At 43.1% G+C, this 22707-nt stretch overlaps 1 protein-coding gene across 1 annotated transcript in view; it reads right to left on the bottom strand.

Annotated features, from left to right (window-relative positions):
• The window catches only part of OPN4 (opsin 4), a 1087721-nt gene that overhangs the window by 184281 nt on the left and 880733 nt on the right, over positions 1-22707 (bottom strand). Inside the window, exon 8 of the mRNA XM_078641099.1 lies at positions 7321-7501. Within this exon, the coding sequence (XP_078497225.1) occupies positions 7321-7501 (181 nt within the window). The remainder of the gene's footprint in view (positions 1-7320; positions 7502-22707) is intronic.

Raw genomic sequence — 22707 nt, 5'->3', positions numbered from 1 at the left:
TTTTCAATGAAGAAAATAAATTGAAAATCTTGACAAACTAAAGGACTGTTATTTATGGACATTGAGTGCTCGGTAGAAATTGGTACTATTTGTAAGAAAACCACTTTTGTGATTTGTCTGAGAGGTCGAGGTAGCCGACCTCCTTCATACCTGAGCACCAGCGTATACTTTACACTGAGATACCTATACCTTTACATGCAGAGCGCTCATATATAACTGTTACCAATTCCCCTTTTACTACTTTGTTATATACATTGTAGCAGTATTACCAGAATTTGAATCAATAGCTAAACTGCAGGTTAGTTTGGTCAACAATTGGCCCTTTGCATATGAGAGATGACTTGTAGAAATTGCGATAGTATTATGGCTTCTGTGTACTAGTAGATCAGGTTGCAAAGAGCAACATCTCTCCGGCTTTGAATGTGATTCAAAGTCACAGGACTGTAGAACAGATGATTGCATTCTGCCTTTACTTCTATTCTGTATGGCATGGCCCTAAAAAATGTACAAAATTGTCTAGAAGTTACAAAAACGTTATTATATTCCTTGTTAGAAAGTTTATGTTAAAGGTGCAAACTTTAAAACATCTGCCAAAAAGATCTCACATAGTAGATCACAGGCAGGATATATATACAGGAAGGTCGAAAAGGCAAGTGGTCCTGTGTGAGGGTCCTTAGGAATAACATTAATGAGCTTACCTAAGAGGTCTAGCCAGGGGCCTTCTTTTGTGTACCAAACTGCTCAAGTGTATCATTCAGGCAGGAACCCATTCAAAGGATATACGGGAAGAATCTGTGTCTTACACTAACAGTGATCCGTGACGTATATATCAAAGAAGCATACCTATCTGCAGTATTGTATAGAAAAAGACTTTACAGTAACTAGGCCGGACAGGCAGTTTCAGGCATTAGGGGTTTCCCAGGGCGACTGGAAGAGTAGGGGGCCAGTTTAGTTTGTGGGGGCCGGTTTTGTAGCAGTGCAGGAGTTTTAAAAACACTGCAAAGTTCCTTGTATATTCAGTAGGTTTTGGGCAACAATAAAAGTGCCAAGATAACTCTGGTGATCAACGTACCTCCTGGAGAGAAATGGGAGGAGAGTTTTGTCTATTGGCTGTTTTAACTCATCTAAGGTGGTGCAGAGGGTTAATATGCGCCTGCTGCAAAGAACGTGTATCATGCATATCAAAGAGCAATATTTTATGTGCATAGCTCAGTGGGTTACTGCTTTTTGTTCACTTCCAGAACGAAAATATAATTTTGCCTTGTACTGTCAAGATCTCTCTCAAGTTTTTTGTGGGTAGAAGAGTTAGCCAAGCCAAACAGTTCAAAAGGTATCCTTTGCAGGACACTTGAAAGCATATGTACTATACTATGTTTGAGCTGCTAGCTGGCTGACATGAATAAGGATGGAACCCTTGTGGGTTTTCGCGCGTCAGATCAGATTCTTGTGAAGAGTCCCTTTCTCTTGTGAGCCCTGCCTAACACTTGGGTACAGGAGGAGCCCTGTATTCATGCTCTCAACGTTTGAGACAAAAAATACTCATTGATCTCTGAAAAATGAGAGTAAAAGAGTTACGATAACATGTCGTTCCTGTTTATATTTCGCACCCTTTATATAATCCTGCATTCCCTATGAGTGTTTGCTTTTTCCAGAATGTTGTTACTTTTTTCAGGCAGTGCATAATTTGAATTGAGTCACATCTAGGTGTTTATAATGGGGCAGAATTGGGTTGTAGCTGAAGACAATGCGAGTTTAAACCATTTATTAACCTCCCTGGTGTTTGTTGAAAATATGGGCATATTATATGATGCTCTCACAGAATCGGGTGACGTATCCAGAAGGCTGCATATACAAGGCTGATCGTTCAATACTGATGCAGACTTTAGTGTTTGAATCAATGGCTGATTCACCTGGGCCCTTTGCTACAACTGCATTAAATGCTGCTGAAGCTGTGTTAGCATCAATAGGGCACAGTTCTTGAGGAGCTTAGCTAATAACCTGCAAAAAAGGATGACAATGAATAATGCATCAAATGTTTCTAGATGCACAACCACAAACATTGACAATATAGAATACAAATAGTTGGTACATAGAATGAAACCCCTACAACCAGTTTATTGGCCAGATCCAGTAGACATCTTATGTGGTGAGGGAGAATTACAAAACCTTTGTAGCAGGTTTCATGTATTTTATACCAGGCAGTACATCATTAATTTCAGAGAGTACAAAGAAAATAGAAATTGCATCCCTGAAACCATTAGTGCACATTATAGATACCTTTTGTACCTCGACTGCTGAATGTGAACGGGGCTTTAGTGTAATGAATGATGTGCTCACACCACTGCGGAACAGAATATCAATCAATCGTCTGTCTTCTATAATGTTCATAAAAATTGTGGGGCCTCCTGTCATAGAATTTAAACCCAAATTTTATGTTCAGAAATGGTTAGCAAAAGGGAGTAGAACTGCTGTAAAGGAATCTGCATAGCTCGGCCGACAAATGCTTATGATTCCACTTATAAGTGTAATTGGGACATTCTGTGATTGGAAACATGTCCCACATTGTAAATATATTTTAATGTAAATAACTTGAGTATTAAACCTCAAATAAACATGTCTTTCCATTGTTTGAATTAAATAACGCTAAAAGCTGTAACTGGTCAATGAAATGCCAAACGTACAAAAAATTGGTATGTTTTTCTCTTTCTAGCCACACCTCTGACTCCGCCCACTGATCCAATCCTCAGGTTATTCCCACCCCTGATTCTCCGCCCACAGTTCCCCTACTTTTTTTTCACCACTTCGACCACTGACTAGGGGCACTATGAAAGGGCTGCCATGGGTGTCAGTGAGAGTGTGGTCTTTGGGGATGTATGAATATCTGTGCATAGGAATGGGATATTTGTGCACAGGTGACTGACAGACCATGTTATATGTACTTATGGCTCAGAGCATACCTTTCGCAATATGTGGCACCATGTTGTATAACACAAATGTGCAGGAAAATGTTTTGCTTAAATGTTCAGAATACAGAACATTTTCTACAGTTTCAATATTTCCAACTTATAATAATGGTAGTATTTTTCACTTATAGATATGGCACCATATTGAGAAAATTAAACTGAAGAGTTAACTTTGTTTATTTGGTTTCCATAAAATTCATCATTTGCAGTTTCTCCCTTTCCAGGTGGCACATTTACAAAAGCACAAGTATCTTGCTCCCAGTGGCCTGCAGACATGGTGCCGTAATTAAAACAGAAAAAATAAATGTGTTTAAATAGGGGGAATTTTAAGTGAACATGCTTCATAAAACACTAAGAGGTATTTTGCTGAATTGACAGTGGAGAAAGACAATACTTGATGTTTCATGACAAAGGTTTTCTTCACTTTACATTACTCCAATTTGAAAACAATGCCTATTTTTCAGATATAAATATGGCACAGTGTCTACAGATCACTGGGAACAAAAGGCTGCTTCTTGTAAATGGGATAAAACTAAATGAAGCCTTAATCATTAAGGTAACTTCTCATTTTCACTTTCTCTCATTCAAAAGCATTCAGAAAGATCATTTTGTCCTCATGCTCTAAAATTGAGTTGACAAGTAATTTTATGTAAGAGTTAAATACTTCAGTGCTTCAGTTCTTCACCTCTGTGACCCAGCCTGGCCCATTAATCTGACTGAGCACTGGTCATTAACAGGCTCTGCTATCTGCAGGCTGATGATGATGAAAAGTAAACACAGCCTTCCATTAATGTTAAATGAACAATGTGACTCTGTGCTTATTTAAAAATGAACTCAAGGCTGCAAGCTACTTTGAAGGTGTCTGGGAGCTACTGTTAGCTCGTGATCTTTGGTTGGAGACACCTGCGATAGAGCATGTGGAATTACATTTTTAGCTTTGCCTTTATCACCAATTGCTTTTCGACATTTTTAGGACAATTGTGCTAAAATGTGCATACTTTTGTCATATTATTTTCAACATTTTCTTAGAGCAGTTGAATCTGCACCACTTCTTCCCACCATCTTGATGAAAGCAGTGAAGTGCGAGGCAGGTGTTATGCTCCACCTCTTTCAAATGCAAAAGAAACAATTGATGGACGGCATGCTGGACAATGCAAACATTCACCCCAGTCACAAGGATCTAGGTTAAATCCATTATTCTTTAGCTCACCACACCACCCCAGTTTGGACCCAGCCATATGCAAATCAGTCTTGACCCTGTTCCTGTAGGAACAGTCCAGTTCGAACTGCCAAGCCAGGTCCTCCCTGGACCAGAAACAAGCATTCTGGGACCGGTTTCAGGGCATCATCCTTCATCAGCCAGGCTAGCTCGAATCCAGTGGTGTAGTGAGCATGGGACCCATGTCTGGGCATACCCTTCCCACTTAGGGGAACATATGCAAAGGAAACAATTGATGGACAGAATGCTGCACAATGCAAACATTCACCCCAGTCACAAGGATCTGGGTTAAATCCATCATTCTTTAGCTCACCACACCAATTTGTACCCAGCCATATGCAAATCAGTATTGACCCTGTTCCTCGTAGGAACAGTCCAGCTCGAACTGCCAAGCCAGGTCCTCCCTAGACTGGAAATAAGCACTCTGGGACCAGTTTCAGGGCATCACCCTTCATCAGCCAGGCTACCTCGAATCCAGTGGTGTAGTGAGCATGGGACCCACGTCTGGGCATACCCTTCCCACTTAGGGTGACATATGCAAAGGAGACAATTGATGGACGGAATGCTGCACAATGCAAACATTTACCCCCCAGTCACAAGGATCTGCGTTAAATCCATCAATATTTTACCCACCACACCACCCAGTTTGGACCCAGCCATATGCAAATCAGTCTTGACCCGGTTGCTTGTGGGAACAGTCCAGCCCGAATTGCCAAGCAGGTCCCAGGATGCTTGTTTCAGGTTCAGGGAGAGGGAAGAAAAGGGGGTGGTGATGGACAGAGCATCTGAATTAATTAGAACACTCCTACCCAGTAAAAGGATCAGGGCTTGATCCATCACCGTTTTTTAGCTCACTGCACCATCCCAGCTCAGAACCTGGCTATATGCAAATTAGTCCGACCCTGGCCCAGTGCATCATGGGAACAGGGCAGACCAAACTACCAAGCCAATTCTTTACTGGAAAGGAAACAAGCTTCCGGGGACCGGTTTCTGGCATTACAGCCGTCTTCGGCCCGGCTTGCTTGAATCCTGATGGTGACTGGGTAGGAGTGTTCTGCTTAGTTCAGATACTCTGTCCATCACCACCCCCCTTTTTGAATCGTTTTGGCCACCACAAGTGTGGAAGGGCATGCTCAGATGTGAGTCCCTTGCTCACTGCACCATCAGGATTCAAGCAAGCCGGGCCGAAGACGGCTGTAATGCCAGAAACCGGTCCCCGGAAGCTTGTTTCCTTTCCAGTAAAGAATTGGCTTGGTAGTTTGGTCTGCCCTGTTCCCATGATGCACTGGGCCAGGGACAGACTAATTTGCATGTAGCCAGGTTCTGAACTGGGATGGTGCAGTGAGCTAAAAAACGGTGATGGATCAAGCCCTGATCTTTTGACTGGGTAGGAGTGTTCTGCTTAATTCAGATACTCTGTCCATCACCACCCCCCTTTTTGAATCGTTTTGGCCACCACAAGTGTGGAAGGGCATGCTCAGATGTGAGTCCCTTGCTCACTGCACCATCAGGATTCAAGCAAGCCGGGCCGAAGACGGCTGTAATGCCAGAAACCGGTCCCCGGAAGCTTGTTTCCTTTCCAGTAAAGAATTGGCTTGGTAGTTTGGTCTGCCCTGTTCCCATGATGCACTGGGCCAGGGACAGACTAATTTGCATGTAGCCAGGTTCTGAACTGGGATGGTGCAGTGAGCTAAAAAACGGTGATGGATCAAGCCCTGATCTTTTGACTGGGTAGGAGTGTTCTGCTTAATTCAGATACTCTGTCCATCACCACCCCCCTTTTTGAATCGTTTTGGCCACCACAAGTGTGGAAAGGCATGCTCAGATGTGAGTCCCTTGCTCACTGCACCATCAGGATTCAAGCAAGCCGGGCCGAAGACGGCTGTAATGCCAGTAACCGGTCCCCGGAAGCTTGTTTCCTTTCCAGTAAAGAATTGGCTTGGTAGTTTGGTCTGCCCTGTTCCCATGATGCACTGGGCCAGGGACAGACTAATTTGCATGTAGCCAGGTTCTGAACTGGGATGGTGCAGTGAGGTAAAAAACGGTGATGGAGCAAGCCCTGATCTTTTGACTGGGTAGGAGTGTTCTGCTTAATTCAGATACTCTGTCCATCACCACCCCCCTTTTTGAATCAGGTTCAGGGAGGACCTGGCTAGGCAGTTCGGTCTGGACTGTTCACATGAGGCCCAGAGGCAAGACTGATTTCCATATGGCTGGGTCGAAACTGGGGTGGCGTAGTGGGCAAAAGAACGATTAATTTAACCCAGATATCTTGACTGGGGGAGAATGTCTGAATAATTCAGTATTCCGTCCATCTTTTATTGCAGTTACACTTTTCACCCTAAGTGGGACGGGTATGCCCAGACGTGGGTCCCTTGCTCACTGTGCCACTGGATTCAAGCTAACCTGGTTGATGAAGGGTGACATACACGAAACCGGTTCCAGGATGCTTGTTTCCGGACCAGGGAGGAACTGGCTTGGCAGATCGGTCTGGACTGTTCCACGAGGTACAGGGTCAAGACTGATTTGCATATGGCTGGGTCCAAACTGGGGTGGAGTATTGGTCAAAAGAACGACCAATTTCACCCATATCTCTTGACTGAGGGAGAATGTCTGAATCATTCAGTATTTCACATCATTTGTTGCAGTTACACTTTTCACCCTAAGTGGGACAGGTATGCCCAGACGTGGGTCCCTTGTTCACTGTGCGACTGGATTCAAGCTAGCCTGGCTCATGAGGGGTGACATACCCCTAAACCGGTCCCAGGATGCTTGTTTCTGGTCCAGGGAGGACCTGGCTTTGCAGTTCGTTCTGGACTGTTCCCATGAGGCACAGGGTCAAGACTGATTTGCATATGGCTGGGTCCAAACTGGGGTGGCGTAGAACAATGGATTTAACCCAGATCTCATGACTGGGAAGAATGTCGGAATGATTCAGCATTCTGTCCATCATTTGTTGCTGTTTCACCTCTTTCAAAGGCAACCAGCCACCACTGCCATACCCAATGGGTTACTCCAAATGATTTCCTCATCTCTATTGTCACCCTTGAATACTTTCCTCCCAGAGTAGTTGCTATTGCTAGACTTTCCAGAACATGCAGAGTGGAGGTATGTCTGATCTGTGCTATTGATGCTTACTGATTCGCTGTCAGAAATAGAGTTTAGTCGACTTTTAACTCTATGTAGCCCACTTGCATCAGACGTCTGGCTGGTAACAGTAGAGCGTCGTGTGGATGGATAGCTGCTATAAGACCTGGAGTCTTGACGAGACACTCTCAGCAGAGATCCAAGGCAAGGAATATACTTGGCTATGGCCATCCTTGAAAATAGAAAACATTATGTATTAGTCAGAATATAATTTTAAAAAGAAAAATGCATCTAATGCTCAATACACTTACTATGTAACACATTGTCCCATCATTTCAAAACTGTGCATGCCCCTCTGAATTCACATTTTCTAGGACTTGTCATGTGGAAAAGTAACAACAAATTAAAAGCATCCATTTAGTACAGCGATTACCTTTCAGCCACAGAAACACAAGTGCCCTCTCAGGATTGAAATATATTGTATTTTGTTCACCAGCACTCTCACATACCAGGACATCTTTTTGTTTTTATAATATTTTTTATTAAGGAAGTAAAATCAAAACAATAATCAATAAATCATCATTAAAGATATAACTACAGTGTCAATTATAAGGGATATCCAAGGCAGGTTAGAAAAATAACATTGAACAAAATTAATACTGCAATGTACTAGAAGAATAGAACCAACTTCTATCTTATTATAGATCTCATTGCAAGGATTTTTTAAGTAACATTCTCCCACAACCAAGGGAATTTTTAAATGGCTCCTACTTGGCCTGTATATATCTGTTGTTGGTGTTTTACTTTTCAAAATTAATGTTCGAGCTAACAGCATAAACCTGTATCAACTTATTATGCTTATCTGATAAACCCATTGAGAAAGCCATCCACTGCCACCTGGTTGACTACTTTTGAAGGAAGCAACCTACTCGACCTCAACCAGTCAGGTTTCCGCTCCAACCACAGCACCAAGACCATCTTGATAGCCTCAACCAACGATATCAGGGCCATCCTCGACCACGGCGGGCCAGATGCCCTGATCCTATTCGACCTCTCAAAACCATATCCTACCACACCCTCCTTATCAGACTCCACCACATTGGTATCAGAGGAAATGCCATCAAGTTTATCTCCTCCTTCCTCACTGGACAGACACAAAGAATCCACCTTCCTTCTTTCACCTTCGAACCCATGAACATCATCTACGGAGGCCCTCAGGAATTGTCTCTCCGCACCACCCTCTTCAATGCCTACATGACCCCACTGGCTGACATTGTCTGCACCCTTGGAATCAACATCATCTCATAATGAGAGGACACCCAAGGCATCCCCTAGAGGATACCGCCACCACCAGGGGCAACTTCCAGAATGCCATAACCAAAGTCACTGACTGGATGAACCTGAAACTGAACACAGACAAGCCTGAACTACTCCTCTTTGGAAACAACACCTCCACAATGGGACGACACATGGTGACCCCCAGCACTCGGACCATTACCAACTCCCACCAGCCACTCCCGCACCTAAGCATCATCCTGGACAACAATCTCTCCTTGGAGCACCAGGTAAAACCCGGTAGCCTCCTCCTGCTTCCACACCCTCTGCATGCTTCATAAGATCTTAGGTGGACCCCCGTCAGCACCAGGAAAACAGTGACTCAAGCCCTCATCACTAGCCGAATGGACTACGGAATTTAGCTCTACGTCGGAACCACTACCTACCTCCCCAAACAACTTCATAACATGCAGAATACCACAGCCAGACTTGTCCTTGACCTCCCGAAATAGATCAGCGTCAAACCCCCTCCTCAGAATCCTCCACTGGCTCCCGGTCCAGAAGAGATGCCAGTCCAAGCTGCTGACTCATACTTACAAGGGCCTCCACAACACCGGACCTGCTTACATTAACCACCACCTGACCTTCCATCAGTCAACCAGACAACTCCGATCTGCCTCCCTTGCCCTTGCACACATCCTGCACATCTGGCAGAGATGCCGTGGCGGTTGGTCTTTCTCCTATCTCACTGCCAAGTCCTGGAATGACCGCCCTCTCCATCTGAGAACCTCCCCCTCTCTCGCCGACTTCTGGAGGGAACGCAAGAACTGGCTTTCCAACTGTGGCAAACTGTACCCCAGCGCCTAGTAACCCGCAGGGTGATAAGCACCACTTCAGAACTCTAATTGATTGCAGAAGATAACCATGTAGAACCATCACAGAGTCTAATCTTGTACAAGGCAATATGATATAAGACCAATTACCCGTCTCCTTAGAGTCATATCTGAGGCAATAGACTGAAAATCAGGGTTAATCCTATTGGAAAAGACAGGAGTATGCTAAATTAATCATTTTACATAAAATTGTATCTGCAACTGCACACTGCTTTAAGTGCTACGTGACATGTGGTAATTGATCCCCTGAAGATAGAAAACTACCAATTATTAACATTATTCCACATACCTGGTGTTATTCTAACATTCTCCACACTGTCCCATTTACCAGAAATTCTCATAAAAATGCCTGCTTCTTTTAGACATGCCGGATACATTTTCCGAGAACCAATCAATCTCACATTGCGGTTCTCTATTAAGCAAGAAATCAAATTGATGTTGAGACTCATACTGCTCAGGTCAATACGTTAAAGTGCAGTAGTGATGCTTCTAAACTTGACCAAGAAACCCATTTGCCTTTTATTAAAAAATCTGACACTTTATAAAATCCCTTAATTTGACACCTGGCTAATCTTACCTTATCCGAAAATGGCTGCCGCTTCATGGTTAAATCATTAGGATGAGTAGCTGCATTTAAACCTGGAATACGCTCTTAGGTGATATGCCAACCTCATAATGCTGTCAATTTTAATATCCTTAAGCATCATATTTATCAAATAATTTTCAAAATATCCATTTACCAGACGCATATTTTTATATCTTGAGGCTATATGTGCAAAAGTTGCAAAACAGTATGTTTTAATATTTAGAACTGCTAAGCCCCCTTGCACTTGAGATCTACATAAAATGCTAAGTGACATAATTTCCCCACAAAAGTGAGGAAAACAAACTCTGTACTTCTCTAAAGTAAATTGCAATTCATAGCAGAAGGAACAGCAATAAAATCAAATTTAAACAAAGGAAAAACTTACATTCCTATTTGGAAAACTCAGTAAATGATCACGAGAGGGAGGGCTATCCATCTAAGTAGTAACAATTATATTTTGTGAATTTATGGTCTTCAATTTAAATCTTATGTCAGCTAAATTTGATGTAATATCAATCTCTAAATATCATTTAGGTTTGTTTTTGAATGACCCTTGAATCTCAGTTATTAAAACTTATGGAGTAGATTTACATAATAACATTTTTTATTTTGATGCATTGATTTTATATTCGCCAAGGTCTTAGAATTGTGAAAAAATCTTGAAAATTGTTTCTTGTATTTCGTTATTCATTTTCAAAATTACCAATCATTTTTTTGAATGGGAGGATGTTTAACTTTATGAAACCAAAGAGCTACCGTGAGATGCTCATAAACAAAGCACACAATATTGTGGATAGAGGACAACACTTTCTAATTCCCAGATTTACCTTTAAAATTGCCTCCATCAAATTAATTTACTATCAATCTGGCCTTACCGCCTCTGTATAAATTACTTAGGACATGTAAGCTGTGGGGGAAAGCCAAACCTTTGTAAAATAAAAAAAGCACATGAGGTTGAAAGCTTTCTCAATGAAAACATCTAATGGCTCCATTAAATAATTCGTATCGCAGTATATTTGAAGACCTGCAATGAAGCAATGTTAATCTTCATGGATCAACTTATCAACCACTTTATTCATTTTATTATCTATTAATTTAGTTACCATATTGTAGTCTGAATTCAGTAAACTGATCTGTCTTCAGAATTTTTGACTTTTAAATAAAAAACTCATCACTCTGCTGGTGTTTAATAAAGAGGGGAAATCATCACCTCTTAAAACAAAGGGGCATATTATGAAGAAACAGCATAACATTATCACCGCTTTAGCGGCAGAAAACTGCAGCTAAAGTGGCGATAATGGGCTTGATAATACGCCCTTGTGAATTCCCATTGAAGCCCATGTTCTGGTGTGAACTTGGGCTTCTATGGGAATTCTCTACGGGGTATTATCAAGCCCATTATCGTCGCTTTAGCATCAGTTTTCTGCCACTAAAGCGGCGATAATGTGAACGCCGTGCTTGATAATATGCCCCCTAATTTGCCAGTTTTAATAAGTGAGGGATTAAAACTTCTCTGACTGTTTCTGAGGGAAAGCCATACTCTCCAGTCGCTTTTCCATTTGATAGTGATAAAATAACAGCATCATGTTCTTCCAGTGAGAAAGGTTCTATCAAACTGAGTGCAGATATTCGCACAATATGAGAACAGGAAATGCTTTGACAAAGTTATCCAGATTTAATAAATGTATTTCCTGATGGCTGATATAAACAAATTTATAATGGTCAAACACAAAATTCACAATTCTTTCTCTGTATGGAAACCACTGTCATGGCAAGGAGGTCAGAAACCCTCACAGAGAATCTAGAAACATTCTTGTTCTTCCCTGGAGCTCAGAGGAAGTCTTTATCATGAAATCAACATCTTCAAGTACAGGTAAACTGGGTGGTGAATCTTCTTGAAGATCATGCCCTCTCTACTTTTTATTATTCTTGATCTCAAGACAGTACCTTTTTGTGCTGAAGTCAAGCACCTGGTTGGCCTGTACACAGGGCAAAGCAAGAGATGCAAGCATGAAGGGTCCATGTGTGTGCCTTCTGTAGACTCCTATACCATTTGCTCCCCTATGCACTATACTGCAGTCTGCCAGTTCCTTTTCTCGGGGGGTCCCCCTTAAGTGCAGACCTCCTGACTCATGAGATATCAACATTTGGGGAGAGAGACCACCATTAGCTGTTAGGTGTAATAGGATACGCCTATCTAAATTCTGAAAGAGTATGCTCTACTGTACACGGTTAGACTAAAACTGCTTTATCGTTTACTGTTGTTGCTCTCTTTCCAGTAGCCTACTTCAAACCAAAAGTGTTTTCTCAGGAGGACTGTAATCTCCCATTTTATAGTAGTTTTCCATGAGGTTACAGCTAACCTGTGATGGCAAACACTATGTAAAATATTTACCCATCTTTATCATCACTGTAATGGGCTTACTTGTGCTTCTGTTTGATGGGTGTTACTGTTTTCACAATTATCTAGTGAATGACAACGGCACATAGAACATATATCTAGTGCCTGGGTTTTAACATAGTTTAAACTACATTTTCTTTATATTGTGTATTTAACGTATGTGCTTATGTCTTATTTTATTAGTATGCAAAAAACAAGGCTTTGCCTGATCAGCTAGACCAGGAGCCTTGGGGCAATAAACTATCACAAACAACAATGGTTCACTGTAGTCTTATTCAGAACATTATTATTCAACAATTTGGGTGGTGAACAGCATCTAATTCATACTTGATTATTACTTGTGGTTGGGTCATGAACTTTGTAACCAGGTCATCAAATGTCTAAAATGCATACAGTTTTTAATTTTTGTATCCTCTGTACACAGCGGCTGCATCCACCAAGTTGTTGAATAATGATGTTTTGATAAGTCTACACTGAACCATTATTGTATGTTATACCAATTTATTAGTGTGCACTAGTCCACTAAAATTTGACCAAGTTAAAGTTATTGATTCTTTTCATCATTGGAAGGGACAGCCTGGTTTGAAATTGAATACTATTTACAATATTTTTATTACAAGACAAAACATTTCTTGAGACAAGTACAAAAAAGAAATGGAACTGGACAATGCTTATTCAAGCTTTTGGTACAATTTGGCTGACAAACGTCGGCAGCTTGATCTTTCACATCATATTTTTTGTGTACTAAGTTTCTGAAAGTTTAACCTATTTTTCAATATTGCTTTTACCATTATTGGTGCTTCAATTAACTGTAACTGAAATGGGTCATAGCTTTAAAGTTTTTCCAAACAAGAGGCACCAAGATATAGCTTTCCCAGGGCCCCATAAATCTTTAAGAGGGCCCTGAAAAAGTCTGATGAGGAAAATTAAATTCAGGTTCCCAAAAATGAGTGCTGGTGGGCCTATCTGCAAGCCCCGGATAAAATTCAGCACAGCTGTCAGGAATGGCAGAGAATAGGCTGCAAATATATGGTTAGTTTATGTACCTTGGACTCATAGAAACAAAACCCTGTTTGCCAAGGTCTCGGAGTTTCTAAGCATTTACCAGCACAAAGGGAGGAAGGGGATCTTGGACTGCCAGAAGCTGGATAAATAATATGGCACATCACCAAAATATCTATTTGATCACTGAGACTGTTTCCAAAATACAGCAGCATGCAGATTGTCACATTCACAAGGAAACAAAAGGTGAACCCTAATACACTACAGAACTCGGGCAGTTCTAAAAACAAAACCACTCATCTTGCTGCACTGCACGGGGTGGAGGCAGCCTCGCATGGCCCATACTCCATCCCTCCCATCTGCCTGGCAGCAGAGGATCCACCCGGGCCCTCGACCCAGACTTACCTGCACACCGCAGTGGCCCTTTGACTTATTGTGACTTAGCTCCCATGGTTCACTCCACACCGGTGACGGCCGGGTATGGGCTTGATGCTCCAGCACCCTCCATTTTCAGGGCTAGATGTTTTGGTAGGTGAGTTGTTACACACTCCTTAGTGGATTCCAATTTCCATTGTCACCGCCCTGCCGTCTATATCAACCAACACTTTTTCTGGGGTCTGATAAGCGTTGTTATCGGGAGCCTTAACCCAGCATTTGGTTCAGCCCACAGCGCCAGTTCTGCTTACTAAAAGTGGCACACTAGGGACCCATAATTGATGCCTTGCTCCACACCAGCTAGCTGGGCTTCTTAACCCTTTAACGTTTGAGAACAGGTTGAGATTGATTTGGCCCAAGACCTCTAATCATTTTCTGTATGAGATACCAGATTTTCCAGAACTGTGGCTTCCAAGCACCAGCTATCCTGAGGGTAATTTCAGAAGAAAATGAATCTTTTGCCACTATACCCAGGTCGGATGACCGATTGCACATCAGGATGGCTACGGACCTCCGCCAGAGTTTCCTCTGGCTTTGCTATACCCAGGCATAGTTCATCATCTTTTTGGTCCTATCACACTTGCTCATGCCTGACAGTGAGGGGAGAGGTTTGCTGGTGGCGTGCCCGCTGCAAGGACGCATCAGTATCCCACCTAACCTGGCACAGACCAGCCCTCACGTTCATTGCACCAAAGGGTTTTGATCACCCATCCGACTCACACACTTGTTAAACTCCTTGGTCTGTTTTTAAGACAGGTTAGATGGGTAATCAACCTCGCCGCAGACCCTGGCGCCCAGGGTGGGGCCCCTCACCTGTCAGCACCACGCAGTCAGGGCACACTGCACAGTCCGCCGAAGTCAACATTCACACTGGGAGCAGGGGTCCCAGTCCTCCTTACCCACCCTTGCACACTCCACGAGGGGCCGGGGTAGTTGCTGGGGGGAGAGCGTGGAGTCAATCAATCTCCCTTAGCCCCACAGACACAGTGAAACTGTTGCCAGGGATCACTAGCAGCCTAACTTCATACACGGGGAGAGCCTCGATCAAAAGAACATGTGTACCCTGAGCGACACCAGGCCATAGACCTTCTGTATGCCACATTTCCCACACCCGCCATCCAGTGGGGATTCGGTTCTGGACTGTCCCTCTTCACTCCCCATTACTGAGGGAATCCTGGCCACATCTGATCTGAGGTCATAGTGGGATGCCAAAGCATGGGAAGTCTGACCAATTACATGGGTGCCAGAATGGGGTGGGGGGGGCTCTATCGCTTGGAGGGTCACAGCAGCAAACCTTTTCCCAGATATTATACTAAAGCCCGAGGGGGTCAGCATGAAACTATTACCTGGGGACAGGCAGAGGGCCATCCCAGGCCCAGCCGCAGCAGTGGGTGCCCATGGTGGTGCATGTGGGCAGCCCGGAAAACACCACAGGCTGCCACAAGCAGCACACAGTGAGGCAACCCAGATTTTATCAGGCCCAGTCCAGACCAGGCACCCACCCCATGAAGGCAGCACTCACTCCAGGAGCCCCATCCCACCGCCCTAGCAGGCAGGCAGGCAAACAAGAAGCTCTCACAGCAGCAGGGGCAAGTGTCTCCACCACTGGCCCTCCCGGGCAGGGCTACACACGTCTTTAAAGCCCAGCCTGACCAAACAGGAGCAGCCCCTAGGGGACCGGGCAATGAGGGAGGGTTACCCCACCTTCATAGCAGTCATCTACCACCCACCAGGGCTGGTGGGATACAGGGCTAGATCCTTACACATTGAGAGTCCCCATCTTAGGCATCAGCCTTGAGCCTTGCTAGTGGGATGGGGTTCCCCTTTGTCCTGGTAGGAGGCACTGAGGGGAGAAGTGGCAAGTTCTCCAGCACTGTCAAAGTAACTTATCCGCTTCCTGTAGACACATGGAAGCCTGAGTGGCTAGAGGCAGCATCTCCTCCCACCCCTTGGAGCAGTTCACACTGGCTTTGAGGGGACATGGCATCGTCACCAAGAGGAGCTGGGGTTCCCTCATGGCCCTGGCTCCTTCTCATACAGGCTGCCCTACCACCCAAGCTAGACCATTCCTCATTCTCTCGAAACTCTGGTGGGCTGAGATCAGCCTTGAGAGGTCCCAGTTGGCAGGTGCTTAAGGGGGGGTCTCAGCCCTGGGAAGCACTGCAATTCGGTTTCCACCAGGTGCATATGGGGTTAGCATAGGTTTCCTCTTGGGAGAGCTGGCTATCGTAATGCACCCCTCCCAGAGGATCTGGGGCTTCACCGTCCCCAGTCCCTCACATGTTAGTTGGATCATCCCAGGTAGAGAAGCCTAACCCATGCTTGGTCCGTACCTCTAAAGGCGAGGATGCACAAGGGGAGAGCCTTGGGCTCTGTTTGGGAGATACCCGAGGGTTCAGTCTCTCACTGACAGTCACTCAGGCTGATCCACCGTTAATGATCCTTCCCCAGGTTCATCTATGAAACCCTTGTAACAACTTTTACTTCCTCTTGACAGTCAAGTTTGATCGTCATCTCAGCACTCTACCAGAGCAATTGCTAACCCTGGCAGGATCATTCCAAGGACCTCACTAAACCGTCCAAACGGTAGTAGAGACGGCCAGTTTGTACAAACTGCAGGGACTTGATCAATGCAAGCTTATGACCCACACTTACTGGAAATTACTCCTTCATGGGAAATAATTGCAAACCCTATCATGAACGGGGTTCACTGAGACCCCTAAATGTCTGTGGTTTAAACATCTAAAAAAGAAGCTCTCTCAAAACTCTGTTGTTTTTCTGCCTGCTACCCCATTCATCCTCATGGCCCACCCAGATTGACAATCCTCGGTGCTGGGCTAGCCTTGCGCCAACATGCAAATCCAGTGAACATGTAAAGCAGTGACCTGATTGTCTGCAAAAGGGAGGAACGTGCATATGGAGACATGGCAGAGAGCTCTGAACTGCGTGCCACTTCTTTTTCTGCTTATAAAAGTAGTGACCCTGCAGATTCCTTAATAAGGTTCCAAGACAGCGAGCAGTGCTTTAGGAGAGAGACAGAGGCTACATATCGAAGTATAGCAAAACAAATGTTAGTGTAAAAAGTATACTATCAATACCAAAAGCTAAGTATATGGATAAAAAGATTACTGTTTCAAACAGCCAATTTTTGTGAGAAAGCCTGCAGAAAATGTTCACAACTACAAAATGCCATGGGCAGAAACCAAAAGGTGACAGATAGCACATGAAGGCGATCCTTGGCAAGGGGCTCACCATAAGAAGACAACAGCCGAGGCAGGCTGACCAAAACCCTTTACATACGGTCTCTGGTGTGCAGACATGAGCTCTGCCAGAAGCTGGCAAGCCAGATCTAAAAAGAGCCCCCTCGAAAGAGCACTGGAAGGATACAATACAACAATACGAACACTGAAACCAAACTTCTTGGGGGCAGGACAACACACATGAATAAATAAGGAAGTCGTTGAATTAAGAGCAGAGAATGAGGCAGACAATACACCCATACAATCACGAGTAAAGAGCTGATCTAAAGCCCACTCTAATGATGGGTTATGTATTGGAAACAACAGGTCTTGTTAACAGACAGCTATAGCTGTTAGTACTTGATACCTAAATAGAAGAAAACAGGATGATCCCTAACATATATTAATGCCCAAGCACCAATAATCATTCCAGTTTACAGTGAATGCAACATGAACCTGAGCTCAAATGCGTGTTGTAGGGGCACACTACTTCTGTATGGTGGAGTGGCACACTAAATAATAAGAGGGCTGCAAACGAATAAATACAATAAAGCAAATCAACAAACTGCCCGCAACAAGTTGCCCTATCTGGAAGTGCTCTTAACTGACTATGACTAGTACTGAGTCCCAACGAACCTCAGTGCCGTTTGTACCTATCCCTCAGTGCTTTGAAGCATCCTTTGGGTGGTAGAAGCACGTCTCAAAGACTCCACAAAGCACAATAATATGTCCAGCATGCACAGTAAGAGCCTAAGCATTTTAACATAGTGTATTAAAAAAAGCATAAAAAATGCAAACTCCCTACTGCTTAGAGTTCCCATGTTCTGCTCTACGTCAGAATGTAATTATTAGGATTCAAACGTGGATTTAAAAATGGGTCAGTGGGTGTAATTGATACAAATGTGTGTCCTGGGTAAGAAATTACCGATTTAAGAGAAGGATTTTTATTTTTCAAATAAGCATCCCTTTTGGTAGAAACTGCTATTTATATTGTTTTTCATCAGCAGGAGGCTTAGTGGTTAAACAAGAATGTCGTATGTAACTTTTAATTAAACATTTCAGAGCGCTATCCTGATTCCATTAATCTCTTCTAAGCAGCTATTTGCCTCTACTCCTCTCGGCCTTGAGAGAAGTCCATGTATTGAACCAGCGCTGTAAGCATGGAATGCTGAGTCTATTAGGAATGACAGATGTCAGTGTAGTGGGAATTCCGCAGAGCGCACTAGTACAGTAGAAATTCTCTGTGCTGGGACTTCTGTAGGACACACCAGGGCGGTAGTAATTTCACAGAGCACACAAGGGCCCAAATGCACTAAAACCTTGCTTTGCCATTGCAAGGAGTCACAATGCAAGGGATTAACCCCCAGATTCATGAAAGTCATGTTTTGCGAGTCCTTAATAGCGAATGTTAAGGATTCGCTATTAAAGACTCGCAAAACGGGATGCATGTAGAAATCGCAATATTTTTTGCGATTTCTACTGATTCCTTATTTGCGATTCGCTAATTGCTAATCACAAATAAGGAATGGCTTTCCCATTCATTCCTATGGGCCTTAATGGGGAGTCATTCCTTATTTGCGATTAGCAATTAGCGAATCGCAAATAGGGAAGCAATTTCAAGGGTGCCAGGGTGACCAAATGGGTGAAGTGTGGGCCTCCCAACGCATCCACCCATGGATTTTAGTGAATTCCCAGATTTACTAAGGGTAGTAAACATGGGGATGAGTCAAAATGCTACACCACCCCAAAGATGGCATGACAAAGAGAAATGTGTTTATTTCTCCCTGCTATTTCCTCTTTCGAAGTGTGCTGTATTCTGCAGCACACATAAAGAGATGAACATGCCTCTGAGGATTGTTTTTTTACTGGAAGGTATAATGTAACAGTGCACATTTGATTCAACAGTTTGCTAGAACGTCTGCAATTCCCATTAGTGAAGAAAGAATTGCATGCATTGCACCAGCTCAGTAGGACTTGCATGTGGAGCAATACGACTTCTGCAGTTCACTTTAGTGAAGTAGGAAGAAGTTTTGATGATTTGAACTACTAATCAATTCGCAACAAATATAGATCACAAAAATTATTAAATATTTTATTTGGTTCACTAACAAATAGAAAAATTATAACAATTTTAATTTTAAGAGGAAGGATGGAGCTTTTCTATATTCCACTGAGGCACTCATCATCCATACTATATTCTGTTAAATGCACTTGCTCTGCTCCCATGAATCAATCTGAGGGCACTCATTTAAATTTAAGTCTCCGATTTCAAATTCCATCAAATTTACTGAACATTTAAAAAATGTAATTTGAGAATATTGCTTCTTTATTTATATAAAGATATCTACTTAATTTCTTATGCTCATGAGGCCCCTCCCCCCGGTTAGACTTTGCAGACCACTAGGGGGTTGAACCACTAGCTTAGCTTACATATGGAGCAACAGTGCTAAGACTTCTGTCAAACACACCAGTGTTGTTTGAATTTCTTCGAGCGCACCAGTATAGTGATGATAGAGCGGAAATTCGTATCCTACATGGGGTACCTGCTAGAAGTGCAATGTACTGAATACATAGAAATGATCTAGCACACTCATATAGACCCATTGACATATTAATGTATGTTGAATGTTTTTTAGGCCAATTATGTAGTTGAAATAGACATACTAATAAAGTTTAGTGAATGCCTCTACTGAACGTGCTAATGGTTTTACGGAAATATTAAGGTACATAACATGGTGCATTTATTATTTTAGCTTAAGTAGTAGGCCTGAATCCACAGGACATTTTGAAATGCTTTCGTTTCTGTAATTAATGCTTAGCTTCTCATGTGAGACTTGTAGAATGTTATTTGTTCCCTTGTTTTGCATTGCAGCTGAACACACGCTTGTTAGTGAAGAGTAAGGGTATTATTGTTTCCATTAAATAGTTGAGGAATGAAGGAGTTACAGTTAGCTTGGCAAGGCGAAGGTGAAGTGGAGGGGGGTGCTTTCAAACGGGAGAATAAGAAAAAACCAAGGGCGAACTGTTACAGAGGGGCGTTCATGGAGAAGGCTAGTGGCGGTGTGTTAGATTGCGGTGATGATTTGATTGTGTCATATCTTGTGCAGTGGTCGTGATAGTTGAGTGAATGTATTTGTCGGCCCCGAAATGGCCCAAGGAGTTGATATAAGGTTATTTGGCACTGAAGTGGCCTAAGATCCTGGGATATTTTGAAGATGTAGAAGACACTGAGATAGTGATTGTCTGCTGAAGAGTTGAGGGGTTTGTCGTGAGACGTCGTCGACGACTCCACCTAAGACAGGGAACTTTGTGCGAATGGGATGATTGTGAATCATGTAGTTGACCTTCTGTGCAAAGGGTAAACTGTACTGATTCTGGTGAATCCCCATTGGTTGAGGTTTTGCTGTAAGTGTTTACTCTTGTATGACTGTGTCTCTATTTTATTTTATAAAGGCAGACAAATGCAGATTATAAGATGATTATGTGGATGAATGTGTACAGAGCAAATTGTGAAGGAGGGTGAACCGCTGTGAAGACTAAGGATCACTCCAATGTGTCCATTATTGTATGATCTTGGGAGGAAACCTATCAGACATTTAGCCAAACTGTGTCCCCTTTTGTACTGGCAGAGACTCTGGACTACTCCAGAACTTGCAGTATATGCGGCTGGGTTTCAAGATATAATAAGTGCAGACACTTCTCATCGAATAAAATGGCTATGGGCGGTTAAAGACACTCTATTAAGTGTTGGCATGATCTCACTGTGGAAGAACCCAATAAATTCCAATGTTCCCACAAAAAAGATTCTGAAAGATAAATATTGGGAAAGGGTTCAGTATAATATACTTAGAACTAGTGAATCGTCCTCTTTAACTGTCCGTTTCCTGGAAAGCAAACTGATCCCCAGGTTGGAATTATATTGGGATCACATTACAAAAGCGCTTGATCGTAAACTTTATTTCCAGTTTAGGGTGGGTACACTGTCATTAAGAGCATTTACTACTAGATGGGCTAAACCTAGTGACGATACGTGCCCGGTGTGTCAGTCTAGTGAAGAAACACTGGCTCACCTATTGTTCGCGGAGGATACGATGTCCCACGCCGTGTCTGGCTGAGACCAATTTGTAAGCTCCTAGGGACAAGAAGGTCTAGTGAAGCAGAAAGAATCCTTCGAACTGACACATCAACAATGATTGTCATAGCGATGCCGAAATACCTGGCGTGGTCGTGGACAATAAGATCACACTTCCTACGTCTAGCCCAGGTTAAATGAGGTAGTGATTAACTGTACACAATTGAGCTATTATAGTTGATACCAGATTAAATAAAGTGCCTGTCCCAATTAAATAAGATCTGTAATTTGTAAAATCTGAAATCTTTTTAAATTAAGTTTTTATTAAATGAGATTTTAACGGGTTTTAAATGTTGTATATACTTTTTTTTCCCTAAGGTGTTTCTGTTTGTCCTCTCATTCAGGCTTTGTATTGCACTGTAGCAGATGATTTATGAAAATATTTGTATCTGTTGAACAAAGCTTGTTTGGATTGGATTGGACAAAGGGTGATTATACTGCACTGGGATAGGTCAGCTGGTGTAACACTACACTGGGATTGGTTGCCTATCACCTGTTACATTCTGTGGGGGCTTTAGATTGCAGCGTCGTTGTATTTGTGTTTAATTTCATTTGAATTGTTTAAATCTCATAAAGGCAAAATCATATGATATTTTAAAGTTGTTCGAAATATATTTAGAGGGGATGAGGGTATTACTGGTAAGAGGGGTAAATAGGCGCCACCAGAGGATACAACGGCTCATTATACGGCAACAAAAATTGGCACAAGATCACTGAGAAGGAGGGTACATTGTTGTTTCCACGATATGGCACTACTTAATCAGTTGAGGAGAGTGATGTTTGGCTTGAAACCTTTACCTAGACCTATCCAGTTTGAGGCACTAGATGCATGGATGCATGCGACTCATGCCAAACAGAGGGATTGCTATCAGGGAAAGATGAAGAAAGAGATGAGAGCGTATCGAGAAGCAACATGGGACGCTAAATTGAAGAGGTGTAGAGCAGACATGATTGAGAGAGAGAGATTATACCCTGCACTGATGAGAGGTGAGGATACGAAAGATAGGGACAAGAAAAAGGAGGCAGATGGAGACGGTGACAGTGATACTGAAGACTGCTTGTAGAATGGGTTTTTAGCCGATCGTCCACCCCCTTATAGTCGACAGCAGGATGGAAGTGGGAGAACTCTTGATGATACTGTTAACACTGAGAATGCGTCAGCATCAGTAGCCCCAGATAATGGTGTAGTGGGAGTGATATTGACAGGAGCGAGGTTAATAGAAAGGAGAGAAGAGGCAGGAACAGGTATGAAAGGGGCTCAGATCAGTGTAACCTTAATGCTTCTTCGAGACTACCGGAAGCTCTTACAGTACCGGTCACGATTGTGCCTATCGCTGCCATATATGACCCAAACTCGTAAGGGAATGAAAATCAGCAACAACACATGGGCACTGAAGGGATACTGCAGGGCAGACCACCGACTATTGGTGGGGATTTTTTCCACTGACTCCTGTGAATTCAAGTACTCTGTATGT

This window comes from Lissotriton helveticus, chromosome 5_1 (genome assembly GCF_964261635.1).
Source record: "Lissotriton helveticus chromosome 5_1, aLisHel1.1, whole genome shotgun sequence".
Taxonomy (NCBI): domain Eukaryota; kingdom Metazoa; phylum Chordata; class Amphibia; order Caudata; family Salamandridae; genus Lissotriton; species Lissotriton helveticus.
This window is presented reverse-complemented; position numbering and strand designations above follow the sequence as displayed.